This window comes from Buteo buteo, chromosome 12 (assembly GCF_964188355.1).
Source record: "Buteo buteo chromosome 12, bButBut1.hap1.1, whole genome shotgun sequence".
NCBI classification, from domain to species: Eukaryota; Metazoa; Chordata; class Aves; order Accipitriformes; family Accipitridae; genus Buteo; species Buteo buteo.
In genome coordinates, this window is record NC_134182.1 from 37,475,195 (window position 1) to 37,490,638 (window position 15,444).

Here is a 15,444-nt window from a genome sequence, read left to right on the forward strand (position 1 = left end):
CTTGTAGCTCCAGAGACGCCAACAGGGTTGTAGGGCCCCGGCTGCATCCCTCAGGGCTTCGGGGTTGCACGACACGTACCAGGGCCATCCTTCCCTGCTCGTGGTGCTACTTCCAGCCTGCTCCTCCGTGCTGCGGAGAGGGGTTGACTTTGGGAGTCAGTGCCTGCCAGACTTGGCCACCTGAACTCCAGGCTGACCGTCAGCCAGCTGATGCTGGATGGGGACTGTGGGCAGGGGCTGAGGGAGCCGGGTAGCGAAGAGGGCACTGCGTCCCGCAGCGTGGGTGGTCCCGCGGACCCCAGGCCAGTCCTCCCCGCAGGGAGCGGGCAGCCTCAGGGCCTGCCCAAACCAACCCGGGGACTCGAAGGGAGGCACGGCGGCACTTGCAGGGATCACGCAGAGGCAGCAGCTGGCTGTGAGCGCAGCCCCGCTCGGCCCCAGCCACCGGGGTCTGCGGCGCGACCGTGGCTGTCCTCGGGGCGGGCGCCCTCCCAGAGGCTGTTTCCCCTTCTCGCCCCACCGCGCTTGTGCGCGCGCGAGACGGCCGCTGGAGACGTTGCCTCTGTCTGCCCATATAGGTTACGCTTCGCTGCAGGACGAGCTGCTCTCCCCCGCCTCCCTGCATTACACGCTGCCATCCCCGCTGCGTGCCGACCAGTACTGGAATGAGGTGGCCATCATGGATGCTATCCCCATGGCTGCCACCGAGCAGGACGCCCTGATGGAGATGTCCGACATACAGGTGTGGTCCTCGGGGCTCACCCCCTCGCTGGTGACTGCTGAGGACTCCTCTCTGGAGTGCAGCAAGGCCGAGGACTCGGACGCCACGAGCGAAGGCCGGTTCCCGGGGCAGCTTCTGGCAGACGCGCATGGCCCAGACCACATGGGCTCTATGGACCTGGTTGAGGATGACACAGTGGACTCAGATGCCATGAACGGCCTGATTGACCTTCTAGAGCAGGAGGAAGGGCAGAGGCCAGAGGGGAAGATGCCAGCCAGTGATCGCCAGCCAGGGACCGGGGCGCAGGACCCAGAGAGTGAAGTCTCTTTTGTTTCAGTTCAGCAGAAGGTGCAAGCCAGGATCACGGCGTCGCCTACCGTTAGCCACGTCGTGGAGAAGAGCGCGGACAGGTATTGCGGCCTGGGGCGCCGGCTCGGCCGCGGGAGGGGAGCAGAACCGCTTCGCCGGCTATTGCCCTGCGCTGGGCCAGCTGCAATGATCTCCCAGCTTTGCTTGCTTCTCCGCTGGTCTCCGGCTCTGGAGCCCGGGCATCCCCGGCAAGACAGAGCAGCGGCTCGGGCCGAGTGCCTCGCACCTCTCCGGAGATGCTCTGGAGGGGCTCCTTGCAGAGCACCTGGGAGGGACCCCAGGCAGACAGCCAGCCCCCCCCTCCCCGCATGTAGGTTGTGCTTACCAGAGCCGTCTCAGCCTGCGCCGTGTCCTCCCGCGTTCCCGGCCATTCCCCGCAGCGCTGCCTTAGACCCCCGGGGCGGGCAGGGAGCGTGGCGGGGCAGAGAACCCGCGCCCTTTCGTGCATCCGCGTTTTGCGCTGCTTGTGCCGGGCGCCTGGCAGTTGCCGTGAGCCGGGGAAACCCAGCGCCTGGCGGGGTGCAGGCTGCGCCGGCGTGCCCGCCGGAGGTAGGCTGGTGCTCAGGGTGCAGCACTCCATGGCAAAGCTGACTGCCTCTCTCTCTCTGTCTCTCTCTCCCTGTTCCCTGTCCCTCTCCGGTGCCCAGGCTGAGGGACTGGAATGCAGAAGGCTCCTTTATCTCCTGCCTACAGGACCTGACAGCGGGCTCCTGGCAGGAGGGGGTCACCCGAAGGCTGCTCCTGACGCACACCACGGCCTCCGGGGCACAGGGCCAGGAGCGAGAGCAGGTCCTGGTGCCGGCCGTGGAGCTGATGCGGGTCAGCTCCGCAGAGGACAGCGACTGGCAGCCCCAGCACCCCATGGGCGGCTGGCAGGAGGAGGCAGACGGCGGCTTCTTTGGGCAGGTGAGGGTAAGAGCAGGGGGACCTGGCCCCGCAGGAGGTGGAGAACCTGCGGACCACCCTTTGCCGATCCTGCCGCGAGGCCAGCCGAGCAGACTAGGTGCTGGTGGAGGAGGCACAAGTCTCCTGGCACGCTTGCTGCCCCCGGGGGTGCCTCTCAGCCCCGTGCCGTGCTTGACATCTGAGCTCTTGCTCTCCATTTATAACCCAGCCGGCCTCCCTGCCTGCTTCCTTATTGAGGATCTGCCCTGGCCGCCAGCCCGACAGCCTGCCGGAGCCAGAAATAGAGCTGGTCTGGGGGCCGGGCTGGGTGGTGGGCATCCCACCACGGCCGCGTGGAGCCGACGGGTACAAGGTTGAGGGCAAGCGCCTTTCCCCAGCCCGGGCACGCACGGCCACGCTTGGAGGTGGCTGCTGAGCTCTGCCGTGCGTGTCTCCCCAGTCACGTGCGATTCCAGTGACGCTCCGAACCCCCGGCTCCTGCCCGGGACTTCATTTGTCCCTGCCCTCCCACCACAGCCGGGGACGACAGGTTGTTGGCAAGCCGACAGCTGACGGAGAAGGGGGGACAGGGCTGTCCCCGTTAACTGCCTGGCTGGGGACGGGGGGTGCTGTCACCGTGCTGGCCCCGTGACTTTGACAAGCTGTGAGCCCAAAGGACAACCCCACCTGCCCGCTCCCTTCTCGCCGCCCACAGCCAGCTGAGCTGCAGCAGCTAGGGTTACAGCAGTCCTCCTGCAGAGCCAGGGCACCGAGCAGGGCAGGCTGCAGACCCGCAGGGTTGCTCCTGTCCCAGGGGGGCTTTGCCCCTTCCAGCCGAATAGCATGGCTTGGCTCTGAGCGGCCGGGCGCGCGTGCAGCCGCGCACGCTGAGGAAGGATGTGGGCTTTCCTGGCCCAGCTGCTGATCGCGCTGGTGCTGCTGGCCTTCTTTCTGGTCAGCTGCCAGAACGTCATGCACATCGTCAGGGGCTCTGTTCGCTTTCTGCTCAAACACGCCCACCGCGAGCTGGACAAGGAGCTCGGGGAGAGCCAGGGGCTGGCGGATGACGAGGAGGCTCTCTCCACCAGGGTCGTCCGCCGGCGCGTCCTCGTGAAGGTAACGAGCAGGGAGCTGAGAGACCAACCCCCTGGGCAGAGGCAGAGGAGAGCAGTGAGGGGACAGGGCAGGGTGGGAGGCAGAGGCCGTGGGGTGCGTGGTTAGGTGGACTGTTCCGCTTGCAAAGGGGCTCCGCTCACCCCGCCGAAATGCCCTGATGTCCCTCCTGTCACCGCAGGGGAACGAAGTCCTTCATCTCCCCGGCCAGCAGGTGACTGAGGAGCAGTTCACAGATGATCAAGGCAATATCATCACCAAGAAGGTGAGTGATCAAAGGCATGCCGCAGCCTTCGTCCTCTCCCCTCCGCCCGGCTGCCCTCCTCCTCCCTGCGTCCCGCCATCTTCGGTTACGGTCACAACGCTTCTCCGGCCAGACCCTGCGCACGGGACAGGGGCTGCACGTTGTGTGGGGTTCGGGGCCAAAGTGGGCGAGGAGGGAGGCTTGGTGCCCCGGGGCTAGCTGTGATGCCCAGCTGCGTGGGTCTCCGCAGGTCATCCGGAAAGTGGTGCATCAGCTGGGTCCTGGTGATGCAGATGACAGGCAGGAGCAGGAGGAGCTGATGCTGGAGGGCTCCCTGCAGGAGCCCCAAGACCTGGAGGCTGAGGACGATCACTTCATGAAATACTCCATCCTGCACCGAGACGGTCTGGGGGCCAAGGTACAGTGTGGCTCAGAGCCCTCCCTTGCAGGCACCCTGCCCAGGGCCAGCACCACCTCTGCGGGACTCGCAGGCTCTGGGGCTCCGCCACCCTCTGTCCTTTCTTCTGCCCTGTTCTCCTCTCCTGTTTCCCCACTAAGGCTTCCAGGGGCAGCTCTTGCCCACTGCACCGGTCTTCTTGCTCGGTGTCTTCTGCCAACTGACTCTGCCTTTCCCTCTCCTGTCCTTTTCTGTTTGTCTGTCTGATCACCTGGGTGATGTCCTGCTTCCTGCCCCTGCGGCTTCCTCAGGAGGAGGTGCGAGTGCGTGTCCCGAAACCAGAGGTCTCCGGGGGCAGGATGGGGGCTCAGATAGTGAAACGAGCCAGCCTGAAAAGGGGGAAGCAGTGACCCCTCAAATGGCCTCTTTTGAGGTAACCCCACCTTTGCTCTTCCTTCTATCCCAGCTCCCCGTGCTGCTGCCTGCACTGAGCTGCTGGTCATGCCCAACCTCCCGGGGAAAAGTGTAACAGGGCTGTGCCCAGCTCTCAGCCTGCAGAGAGGAGTTGCTGCGCTGCCACAAAATGCTGAGGGTGGGCAGCGGCGTGCCCCTGCCGCTATCCCACTCCCGGCCCCAGGTGCAATGGGCACGGGGTGCCCGCTCTGCTGTGGCCACAGTGCCAGGGGCTGCTACTGCAGTCACAGCACCCTGGGTACTCGGGGTAAGGGTCCCCAGTGTCAGGGCCATGGGATTGTTATTCCCGGTTATGCTGGGCTACAGCAGAGGGATGATCTTTAACCAAAACCACTCCGGGGAGCGGATAGCGTTTGCGTGGGGTCTGAGCAGAGCTGTCCCCTTCGTGCACTGAGCACTAACCGTGCAGCCTTGCGGTGCCCCTGCCTCCCTTTCCCACGGGGTTGCAGCCGGGCACCGGCAGAGCCGTGAGCCAGATGAGGGGTGTCACAGCTTTCCTGGGCCATGTTCTGCTGCCTCCGCTCGCAGCACTGCTGCTGGGAGATGCAAGAGGCTGCCACTGCCAGCCACGCATCGTGGCACGAGAGGGCGGCAGTGAGGTCTGCTGAAGCTCCCGTGACCAGGAAAGGGGGTGCAGGCCACGGCAGGATGCTGCTGGTGGGCAGCAGGGATGCAGGAGTGGCAGGGGGTAGGAACATGATGCTTGTAGGGGTTGAGGGCAGGGGACCCGTCTTTCGCCCAGGACATTTCTTCCATTGAGCCCCAGAGTGAGCACTGGATCATCCCTTGAGTCTCGCGCATTCCCTGCTCCCCCCCCCCCACCTTCCCTGTTGAGTGGGATTTAGACCAGGCTCCGGGCTCGGCACAGCACACTTGGACGCAGCTGCATCATTGTTTTCTGCACCCTCGCTGCTGAGCTGGCAGCGCAGCACTTGGGGGAAGGGGCTGCACGCCTGCTCCCCCGCTGCCAGGCGCTGCCTGAGCCGGGGAGGAGGCTGCCAAGCAGCGGCGGTTGGTCCTCTGGCCTCTGCTGTACATGCATGGCTGCGTCTGTCCGTCTGTCCTCCCTCTCCCTCCTCTCTCCGCCGAGTTCGTCGGCTCTCTGCGGGTGCACGACAGTCAAGAGGCTTGTGCTTGCGGGCACGTGTTCATGCAGACCGTGTCCCCGCACCTACCGCCTGCCTCGCTCCCCAGACGGTTGCTCTTGCTGTTCTCTGGAGCGCGTGAAAGTGTGTGAAACGGTGTGCGATAGGAATGTACGGGGTCTTCCCCGCTGCTGTGAGAGCGCGGTGCAGTCGGTCACCCCAGCTGGATGGGGGCTCAGGGCTGGCCTTTTCTCTCCCAGAGCCTACAGCAGCCCTGCCAGCGCCTTCCCAGTGCCACACTGCGTTTGGCGCAGCTCAGCTTCTGCTTATTGCTGCTCTCTGTGAGCTGGGACAGCACCACTAATACCATCTATGCCGTTGCTGCTGGTTCTAGGCAGGCACAGATGCTCAGTCACTGTCTCTCTTGACACTCCCCAAAACTCGTCTCGCGGTAGCTGGGCAGGATGGGTGCATGTGGGACAAGCACAGGGTGCAGAAGGGGCTGGGACTGCCACGCGCCTGGCTGGCCCCAGCCTTTCTCCCGGCTGTGCCACCACGAATGCCTGGTAACCCCGTCTCTGTCTCTCCCCGTGTCTCTCCAGGATCTCACCTCAACACCAAACCACTGAACTCCACACATGTTCTGACACATACCTGAGAAGAGAGGAGAGGAAAGCAGAGAGTGGAGGGGAGCAGGGCTGGCTGTACATGTTTCTATAGGCTAATGGCATGATTTCTGTATGAGACATACTTACCGTCCTATCCGCATGACTGACTGACTGCAAGACGCATGAGCTACAGTACTTAAAACTGACGGAGGGGCCTCCGTCCCTGCCCCACTGCTGCCAGGAGCCCAGAGACAGCAGCACGCACCGGGGGCATCCTCTCACCTCCTCCGGGAGGCAAGAGCCGGACTGGCAGAGGGAAGGAGACTCTACCCTCGCACGTTCCTGTGTGTAAACGCATCCCCACGCCCGTGCTCCAGCTGCAAGAGGGAAGCTGGGGCGGCACGGCGCTGCTCACCGAGGAAGGAGAGGGGCTTGACATCCCCCCCCCCCCCCGACCCCATCACCCGTGCTGCCTCTGCTGGACTCGCTTCTCATCCCTCTCAGTGAGTGTTGGGTTATGGGGAGGGCAGCAGTTGTCAGGGGGTGTGCGAGAGGAGGGTCGCAGGGAGCGCATCTGCCCTGGGCAGAGGGGCTGGCGCAGGGCTGCCCTTCCTCTCCCCAGCACGTCGCAACGTCTCCCGCCAGGGCAGGGCTCTGGGCTGAGCACTGAGCTCGTTGCTTGTGTCGAAAGTGTAAACTGTACAGCAATCAGCCTTGTGTATATGAACCAATAAATACTATGCAAACCCCTAGGGACACTCTTAGCAGTATGTACAAAGCACTAACAGCTCTGCTCCCAAATACCTCTTCAGGCTGCAGGACGGGCAAAAACCTTTGGAGTACGTGAGCAGCTCTGGTGAATGGAGCTGGGAGGCCACGGGAGTAAAAGGGCAGCAGACTGCCCCTGCCCTGTGCCCCCCTCCGGCTGAGCCTGGTCCCTGCCTGGCCTGAAGAGAGGGGCCCCCAGGCGCAGTCCCATAGGCCCGTCCGCGGTGCGAGCCCCAATTTGTGTCGGCTCCAGCTGGCGTGAAGCCGTAAGCCTGCGCTGAGGTGCTTGGGGCCCAGGGAGGCCGGGTAGCGAGACAGAGCACGGGATGCTTGTGCCACACACGGGGTCGCGCCTAGCTCTACTCAGCACAATATCTGCTCGGGAGACGAGCCAGGAGCTGGCAGGAGCCGGCAGCCCCGCACCGCACGCCCCGTGCAAGGGCTTTGCGGGGTCCCCTGGCCTCCCTGCAAGGGCACAAATGAGGAGAGCTGGGTGACCCCGTGGATGCTGACCCTCGCAGGACCAATCCCGGAGACGTGGTAGGGGGGCTGCTCCCCTGGTGGCAGCGCTTTGGCCAGGTGAAACCCCCTGCTGCAGCAGCCTGGTCCCCCCCCCCCCGGGGGCCAGCTGCTCTAGCAGGAGGGCAGAGACGGGCAGAGCTGCCCGGGCAACTCCGGGGCGTGCGGGAGGGTGAATCCGCTACAGCGCTCAAGCAGGACGCAGGTAGTGGCAGTAGGTGCCGTGTCCCCGACTCTGTCCTTTACCTAACCGACGTGGGGGGCCCGGCCTTTGTAGCACAGTGGTGTGGGGGGGACCCCCCCTGCTCTTTCCCCTGGAGGTGGCCACGGAACTGTTCCGCGAGTTTGTTCTCTGCGGCCGCGTGCAGAACGAGCCCACCTCCAGGTTCGGGCCGTGGGATGGCGGCCCTGGCGGGGCAGCCCCTGTCTCGCGGCGGGCACGACTGCCGGGAAAGCCCCTGGCTCCCCTGCAGTCGGGAAAAAGCCTGGCTGCAGCAAAGCAAACGACCCAGCTTAGCCTTGGAGAGCAAAGCAACCCCTTCCCCACCCCAAAGTTGAGCCATCTAGGCACAGACTCTCCATCCATCACCCTCGCCGTGTACGATAACCTCCCCAGACCCACCGCGACAGCAGACTCCGTAGCATCACCGTAGAGTTGTGTGTGGGTCCTGTGCTTTGGCCTTGTATACGCCTTAGAGAATGTGCTGTGCTGCAACCGTGCCAGGCACCTGCAGTGACATTGCTTTGCGCTCAGATTGCTCGTAGGGCTGGTAGGGGGAGGCTGCACCCAACATCGAGCCTAGAGAATGCTGCAGTCTGCACACTAGAAGCTTTTTAGAAGTTTTAAAGATTACTTTTATTTCCTTTTTTTAATTGTTATGGAAACAAGCCTTTTGGATCTCCCTGTCTTAGCCCCTGATGTATAGATCATTTCCCTGTACACCAGCTATCGGACTATGAATTAATAAAGAAACCAACACAGACCGCGTCTCGTCTCTGCTTTTCCAAGGGCACGGGGAAGACTGAGCCTCCGGGGTGCACGGCTGGGGGGGCGTGGGGGGGTCCCCCCTTGCCAGGAGGACACTCGCGGGGGGGGGCTGGCAGCAGTTTGTGCTCCGCCACTCACGGGGGAAAGCCACGAAGAACACGCGGACCCCCCGAGCAGACCCCGGGACCGATCCGGTGGCGAGCAAGCGGCCGCCCGGCCGGTGCCACCGAGCGGCCGGTCCTCCGAGCCCTGGGGGGGGGGGGTGTCCAAGCCCCTGGGGGGGGTCTCGGAGCCCCGGGGGGGGGTCTCGGAGCCCCCGGTGCCCGGCGCTGTCCAGCGCCCGCCGCGTCCCCCCGCCGCCGCCGCCGCCACCGGCTTTCAAAGCGCAATTTGTCTGGGCCGGGCCAATCCCAAACTGGTCCTGCGACGCAGCCAATGGCAGCCGAAGCCTCGGCGAGCCGGCCAATGGGAGAGCCGCCTGCAGCCTGCCGGCCAATGGGAGCCCCGTATTCTAATGGCCCTCATCTTTATCAGAGAAATGTTGGCTCTTCCCAAGCCCAAGTTGAGTGTCCGGTGCTGGGGCCACCTCGGCGGGGTCAGCCAGGGCCGCCCCACCAGGCCCTGCCCGTGGCCGTCCTCCCACCAGGGGCCGTGGACCCCCCCCCGGCCAGCCTGCCAGGCTCCCCGGGGCCCGGTAGCCCCCCTCCGGGGCCGGCGGGTGATGGGTCGGCCGTCGCGGCGCCCGCGGGGAGCCGAGCTCTGAGGGTCGCCCAAGCGCCGGAGCCATGGACGCCAACCTGCCGGGCGCTTTCCTGCTCAACGGTCCCTCGCTGGGGCCCTTCCCCGAGGCCAAGGCGCCCGTCTGCCAGTACTCGGTGCAGAGCTCCTTCTACAAGCTGGGCCCCCCCGGGCTCGGCGCCCAGCTGGCCGCCGGCACCCCCCACGGCATCTCCGACATCCTCAGCCGGCCCGCGGCGACGCCGAACGGCGGCCTTCTCCCCGGCTATCCCCACGCGGGCGGATTTAACGGACTGAGCTCCCCGGGCGTCTATTACGGGCCCCAGGTGGGGACCCTCCCCAAGGCCGGCGGCGAGTACCTGCCGCGGGGCCGGAGCTGCTGGGCAGAGGCGGCCCCGGACTGGCGGGGCGGCCGGCAGTGCGGCGGCCGTAAGTACAGCGGGGCCGGGGAGAGAGGGTGGGTGGGTGGGTGGCGGGTGGCGGGTGGGTGCCCCGCAGCCGCCCAGGCCGCGTCTTCTCCATCGCCCGGCGCGAGGCACGGCTGGGCACCCCGCGGGCTGCCCCGGGATGGTGGGAGCCAGAGGTGCTGGACCTCAACCTGCCACGGAGGTTTCGGCTCAAGAGCAGGGGCAGCTCCAATGGCAGGGATTAACTCTTTGCTTAGCCCCCCCAGGCAAGCCACAGCTTGTCCCGGCAAGGACAGGCAGAGCCCGCCGTCCCGCGGATCTCCCCGTCCCTCCGGCAGCTTCACTGGGGTCAGCGCCCAGCCCGGCTCGGGGCAGAGACAGGCAGGATGGCCGGAGAGCTGGCGGGGGGATCGCAGAGCACGTTGCTGCCGTGCCGGAGGGTGGGTGGGCTGGGGGCACCCGCTGTCCCGTGGGGAGCCCCAGGAGGCTCTGGGCCGGGGGCTGGGTGCAGCTGCTCGGCACCTGCAGCCGCGGTCCCCTTCCCACCTCTCCAGGTGATGCCCTTGGAGCAGACGGGTCAGGCAGCTCGGCCATCCAGCTACGAGCCGACCGGCTCTGCCTGCCTTCCTGTCGTGCATCCTGCATGGCGTGGGGCACGGGGGCACGGTGTTCCCGGTGCCGCGTGCCTCTGGGGTCATGCGCTGCTGCTAACGACCCTTCCCCTCTCAGCACAACAAATTAGCGCTGTCCCCGAGCGGGAGATGCACGGCGCGGTTCTGGCTCTACGGGGCCCGCACAGAGGGCAGCTCAGCCCTCCTGGGATGGGGCTGAAGCCTTGAAGCCCGAATACGGTTTTAAGTTGGAGGGAAGCCAGCGTGGAGGGACTCTGTGGCTGCTGGCGGGCGCACCGCTGCCGTTTTTGGGAAGGGGAGAGCTGCCCAGAGCCGCACGCTGCAGGGAGCCCAGGCGCTCACCTGCCTTCCTCCTCCTCTCCCGCAGCCGCTGCTCACCTGGCCGACAGCATCCACAAGAAGAAGCACACGCGCCCAACCTTCACGGGGCACCAGATCTTCGCTCTGGAGAAGACTTTTGAGCAGACCAAGTACCTGGCGGGTCCGGAGAGAGCACGGCTGGCCTATTCCCTTGGCATGACCGAGTCCCAGGTGAAGGTGAGTGTCGGTCCCCGCGTGGCACGGGGCGCGTGGCGTGGCGGCTGCTAACCGAGCCGGGCCCGTGGGGCGGCAGGTCTGGTTCCAGAACCGACGGACCAAATGGAGGAAGAAGAGCGCCCTGGAGCCCTCCTCGTCCTCGCAGCGGGCGGGGGGCTCTGGCGGAGAGCGGGCGGCCTCTGAGACCGAGGACGACGAGTACAACAAGCCCCTGGACCCAGACTCGGATGACGAGAAGATCCGGCTGCTGCTGAGGAAGCATCGTGCGGCCTTCTCAGTGCTGGGCTTGGGCACGCACAGCGGCTGAGCACCGGCGCAGCCCACCCCTCTGGGTCTTGGGGTGCCCGGCCCGGCTGCCTGCTTCCTCCCAGGGGGGTGACACCCCCACCCCTGCCACAGCAGATGCCCGGCTGTGGGGCCGGGGCGGCTGCTGCCCCCCTCCTGGTGGCTCCTGGCCAGGGATCACATCTTGCGGGGCTGGGAGCAGCATGCGTGGGCAGCGTCAGGCGCGGCCGTGCTGTCGGCATTGATGAAATAAAGGTCCCGGCCCCAGCCAAGTCCCAGCGCTTGCTTCGTGGGCGTGCGGTCCAGGGTGCCCTCATGAGGCTGGGCCGGAGAAGGGGCTGGGATGGCACGCATGGGGCAGGGTCTGTGTGCCAGGCAGGGGAAGGGGCCGTGGCCGTGGTGCTGCGTGTGGGGCAGGAAGAGCCCACAGGAGCGATGCAGCCTTGGGGACATTTCCCAGGGTTTTCCCCAGTTTGGGTGTGTACCGGCAGCAAGAGGTGCTGGTTCAAAAGTCACTTGTTGGGGCCTCTTGTTGGAACCTCTTAGCAGCAAATAAATATCATTTATCTTAACGGTGTGAGTGAGAGCCCATTCACCTGTCAGGGCTGCAGGATTGATGTGGCGTCAATAGCCCCGGTGTGTTTGCCTGCCAGCCTGGTGGGCCCCTCAGTCCCGTGCAGCAGAAGCTGCGTGTACACACACGTGTGTGCACATGGGTCTGCACGACCCCTGCTCTGGCTCCCCATGGCTCAGCCCTTGCACGCCGAGGGTGGGTGCCGCATCGGGCCATCTCTCCCCAGCCGCTCGGGATGCCAAAGGGACTCCTGCTGGCACGGGCACACTGCTGGGGGCCTGGCGAGCTCGACGGTTGTTCAGCTGAGAGGCAGCTAAGTGCCAGTCAGGTGTGAGCAAACAGCCTGGCTGTTCTTGGGAAGGAAATCGATAGGAGATAAGGTGCTGCCGGCCCATCATATAGTGATTAGGAGCGTGGCACAGGCACCGAGGAGGTGCTGGCGGCTGCAGCCCAAGCTGCCCTCCCCTGAAGCCACAGGCAGCATCTGAGGACAGGCTGGTGGCCGAGTCCATCCCTGGGGACTGCCAAAGCCCCCAAAACCCTGGGGCTTTGCAGCAGCCCCGAGCACCAGCCTTGCGGTGTGGAGCCGTGGTGTGGGGCTGCAGACTGTCACCGTGCCACCCATCTGCCCTGGCGCCCAGGGCCCACATTTGACTTCGAGTCCTCTCCAATCTGCCACTTTTCGCCACGTGCTGGGCTGGGGGAACTTTGCAAGGAGCCCTGACCGCTCGGCAGCACTTTCCCAGGGCTTGGGGAAGACTCGTCTCCCCCCAAAGCTCCCTGTCCAGCCCTGCAGCGAGCGTGGGGCTCGTAACGCTTCCCCCTCAGCCACGCAACCCCTCTGCTGCCTCGATGGGACAAATGCCAGCGGGTGGCAGAGCTGATGGACCCTTTGCAAGGACACGGGAGGCCAGGTCCCACGGGCAGCGCGGTGCACTGGGCTCGGTGGTGGCTGTGTCCCCCACGGGCCCCGGCCCCGTGGCAGGGCTGGGAGAGACACGTCACCGTCCATGGGCAGAGCCAGCGCTCGGCAGGAGCAGGCTCCGCGCGGCGGGAGAAGTGAGGGGCTGCTGTTGGGATATTTTTTTGACATTTTCTAAGCTGCCCAGCGTGGCTGACAATTTTTAATGTACTAACTGCCTGGTCCAGTGAGCTGATTAATTGGTGCTGTGGAGATCAATACAAAACAGAAAATTAAAACAATTTTAAAGTGATTAAGTAGTTTAACACCTGTCTGATGCCACGTCAGGGCTGGGAGACAAATAAAGCGGGTGGCAAAGGGCCTGCTGCAGTCGGGGAGAGTGACAAATCACAGCCGCAGCCTGGCTGCCCCGTGCATTCCCCGCAGCCGGACAGGTCCCCCGAGCAGTGGCCAAGGGCCACCCTCCTCTCCTGCTGCCGCGGTCCCGCTTCCCATGCACACGGCTCCAGCCGCTTGCCGCTGCGGCTCGCTGCAGCAGAGCGGTCCCCAGCCGGCGCTTGGGGTCTCGACAGGGTGCACGGAGCCCGGTCGACGGCGAGCGGCGACGCTGCCCTCCCCAAACCTGCCTTGTGCCCCGTGGCAGGGGGGTCTGCCTGGGTTTGGGCAGCCCTGGGGCATGCGGGCAGGTCTCCCGTCGAGTTTCGGCAGAGCTTGGGGCCAGCTGCTCCGGGGGCGTGTGGGTGCGAGCGCGGGCAGGGCGGCCTGGCAGGCAGATGGATAGCAGCTCCGCTTCAATTCTGCATCCCTTTTCTCCCAGACAAACCCCGTCGGATTTTCATAAATCAAAGCGCCACACTGTTTAATAAAAATTTATTGACTTACAAGTGATTATTTATCAAAAGGCCATTAATAGCGGCTCTGGGAATGATGTGCTACTGGGTGGTGCGTGGAGACTAATAGCAAATCAATGCCAGCATCCGGGCAGAATGCATATGAGGGCCCCTGGCCCCAGCGGGCTGCATGGCTGCTGCAGCCGGAGCCAGCAGCCCCTACCCCGTGGGCCGCCCAGTGCTCCCCCCCGTTATTTATCGCTTACAAATGAAATGATCGATACTTTTAATCTAGAGCTAAATTTATTAACTTTCTCATCGGAGGGAGACATATTGACTGGGGGCATGGGAAGGGGGAGCCGAGGAAAGATGGATGCGTGCCTCCTAACCTGTCCAGCCAGCTCCCTGCCTGCTGCGGAGCATCCCGGCAGCAGCAGGGCTGCTGGGGCTGGTCCCTCAAGCACGGTGCGGTGGTTGGAGGTCCTGCAGGGCTGGGGAAGCGGGGAGAGCTCCTGCACAGCACCACGGCATCTCTGACAAGGGCTGGGGGAGCGAGCTGTGGGCAGAAGACTTGTGGGCACCCACAACCAGTTCTGAGCACCCGGGAATGTGGGGAGGTGCTGCTGCAGGCACCGGAGAACGTGAGGACTGCCCCGGGGAGATCACCACCCACACTTGCAGGGGCTGTGAAGGCATGTTTGCATGGTCCAAAGGTGATGCTGTGCCCCCCCCCCCCCAGCCCCAAGACAACAGTTCTGGGTGCACAGCCCTGGAGGAGAGGAAGGGTGTGGGTGAGTGCTCGAGAGCATGCTGCTGGCTGGGGAAAGGCGAAGGAGAGCCTGGAGACCCTGCCCAGGCAGCGATGCCCACGTCCCCAGCCCAGGGCTGTGTCCCCAGCTGCAGCTCAGCACCTGGGGAAGGGGCACCCACAGCACCCAGCGAGCGTGGCACTGCCTGGGCACCCCACGGCTCTCCGGGGCCAGGGCACATCCCCCAGAGTTGGCCAGACCATGGCACAGTGTGGGGTGGGGTGATCCTTAGTCCAAACGGTCCCCTGAGCAAGGGAAAAGCTTTGCAAGCCTTGGGGACAGAGCAGCAAAGCTCAGGCAGGCAAAGCTGGGGCTGGATCAGGCCATCACCCCTGGCCAGAGGCTGCCACGGAGGTCAGCAGTAGCTTTTTCGGCAAGCAGGTGACTCAAGAAGGAACTGGAGCAAATACAGTTTGTAAAATGTTATGATTAAATGGTATAGGCAAGTACTGCAGGGTAACACACACCTGCTTGGTAACTGAAGCTTAACCATGCTACAGGTTAACGCCCACAACGCATGTGCTATACCCAGCATTTCTTATACAACTAAAAGCTGATGGTCAAAAACTCTGCACAAATGTAACAACTGGTAGGGAGGTAAGGGTTGCGCTTTGCTTTTCTTTCTTTTTTTTTTTTAAAGTAGGAAAGCAAGAGCCCTATCGGTTAACAGACACGGATGGAGCATTGATGAACTGGTGTTAGGAGCTGTACCTAGTAAGTTGGGTAAAACAAGTAAACCAAAATGCTGGTGAATAGACCCTTAATGCCATAATAAACTCCTAATGAAGGAGGGATCCTAGCCTGGGTGATGGAGATACCTATTAGTAACAAGCAGTTGTTTTGTCTTCTATCAGTAGCACAGGATGTTGTTAACTATCTCCTACGTGGCTTCAGCTGCTTTTGTTTTGTTATCATCTTAGGTGAAAGGAAAAGACACTAGGCTTTGCTTCTTTTTCTTCCCCCCCTCCCCAGATCAATTGCCACAGCTGAAGTTGGGCAGAAGAGAAGAATATGAAATTGGGGTAACAGTGAAAAGCATAGGGCCAATAAGGGTGTCTCCATCACCAAACAAGAACAGCCTGGCTTCTCCTGGTGAGGCTGGATGGTAATGGTGATCACGTCTAACAAATCACTGATAATTGAATGCAATGTTTGTGTAGGTAACGTGTCTCTGTGTGTATATTTATAAAGGATCGTATTTTGAGCACTACAAGAAGCAAAGGTAAATCAATTCAGTATAGAAATATTTCCCATAACTGTACCTTAATAGATCATATGCTATTAAGTGTAGCTTTACATCACTGTAAGGAAGACTGTCCCCTCTCAGGTATTGTACTGGAAACACTTTAGTTTATTTGTACTTAAGTTGATGGTCCTGGGGTAGGTGGAAAATAGCACACAGTGGAAAATGGGGTTCCTCAACTACAAGGACAAGTTGTGCATACCCTGCTTGCACATTATCTGTGCACAGGTAGAGACGACCTAACTGACCCAAAAGAAGGGTTTTGAAGCCACTAACAATGCAAAGCAGGGAGGTCG

At 63.2% G+C, this 15,444-nt stretch overlaps 2 protein-coding genes across 10 annotated transcripts in view; both read left to right on the forward strand.

Annotated features, from left to right (window-relative positions):
* Window positions 1-8,166, forward strand: part of ANK1 (ankyrin 1) — a 41,551-nt gene extending 33,385 nt beyond the window's left edge. For 6 of the 9 annotated variants that reach the window (XM_075043400.1, XM_075043401.1, XM_075043405.1 and 3 more), the window contains 6 exons: window positions 579-1,131; window positions 1,738-1,996; window positions 3,270-3,353; window positions 3,583-3,750; window positions 4,041-4,162; window positions 5,891-8,166. In XM_075043400.1, the coding sequence (XP_074899501.1) occupies window positions 579-1,131; window positions 1,738-1,996; window positions 3,270-3,353; window positions 3,583-3,750; window positions 4,041-4,139 (1,163 nt within the window). In that variant the 3' untranslated portion in view covers window positions 4,140-4,162; window positions 5,891-8,166. The other 3 variants (XM_075043402.1, XM_075043408.1, XM_075043407.1) reach the window with 3 other exon arrangements.
* A 790-nt stretch (window positions 8,167-8,956) lies between these two features.
* NKX6-3 (NK6 homeobox 3) lies at window positions 8,957-11,027 on the forward strand. Its single transcript, XM_075042089.1, has 3 exons — window positions 8,957-9,338; window positions 10,316-10,485; window positions 10,562-11,027. The coding sequence occupies exons 1-3, from the start codon at window positions 8,957-8,959 to the stop codon at window positions 10,790-10,792; spliced, it is 783 nt and encodes a 260-aa protein (XP_074898190.1). The 3' UTR covers window positions 10,793-11,027.
* The last annotated feature ends 4,417 nt before the right edge of the window (window positions 11,028-15,444 follow it).

Coding starts and splice junctions, on each gene's coding strand:
- NKX6-3 (XM_075042089.1), top strand. CDS start 8,957: ATGGACGCCAACCTGCCGGGCGCTTTCCTGCTCAACGGTCCCTCGCTG. Junction 9,339..10,315: donor CGGCCGGCAGTGCGGCGGCC/GTAAGTACAGCG, acceptor CCTCTCCCGCAG/CCGCTGCTCACCTGGCCGAC. Junction 10,486..10,561: donor TGACCGAGTCCCAGGTGAAG/GTGAGTGTCGGT, acceptor GTGGGGCGGCAG/GTCTGGTTCCAGAACCGACG.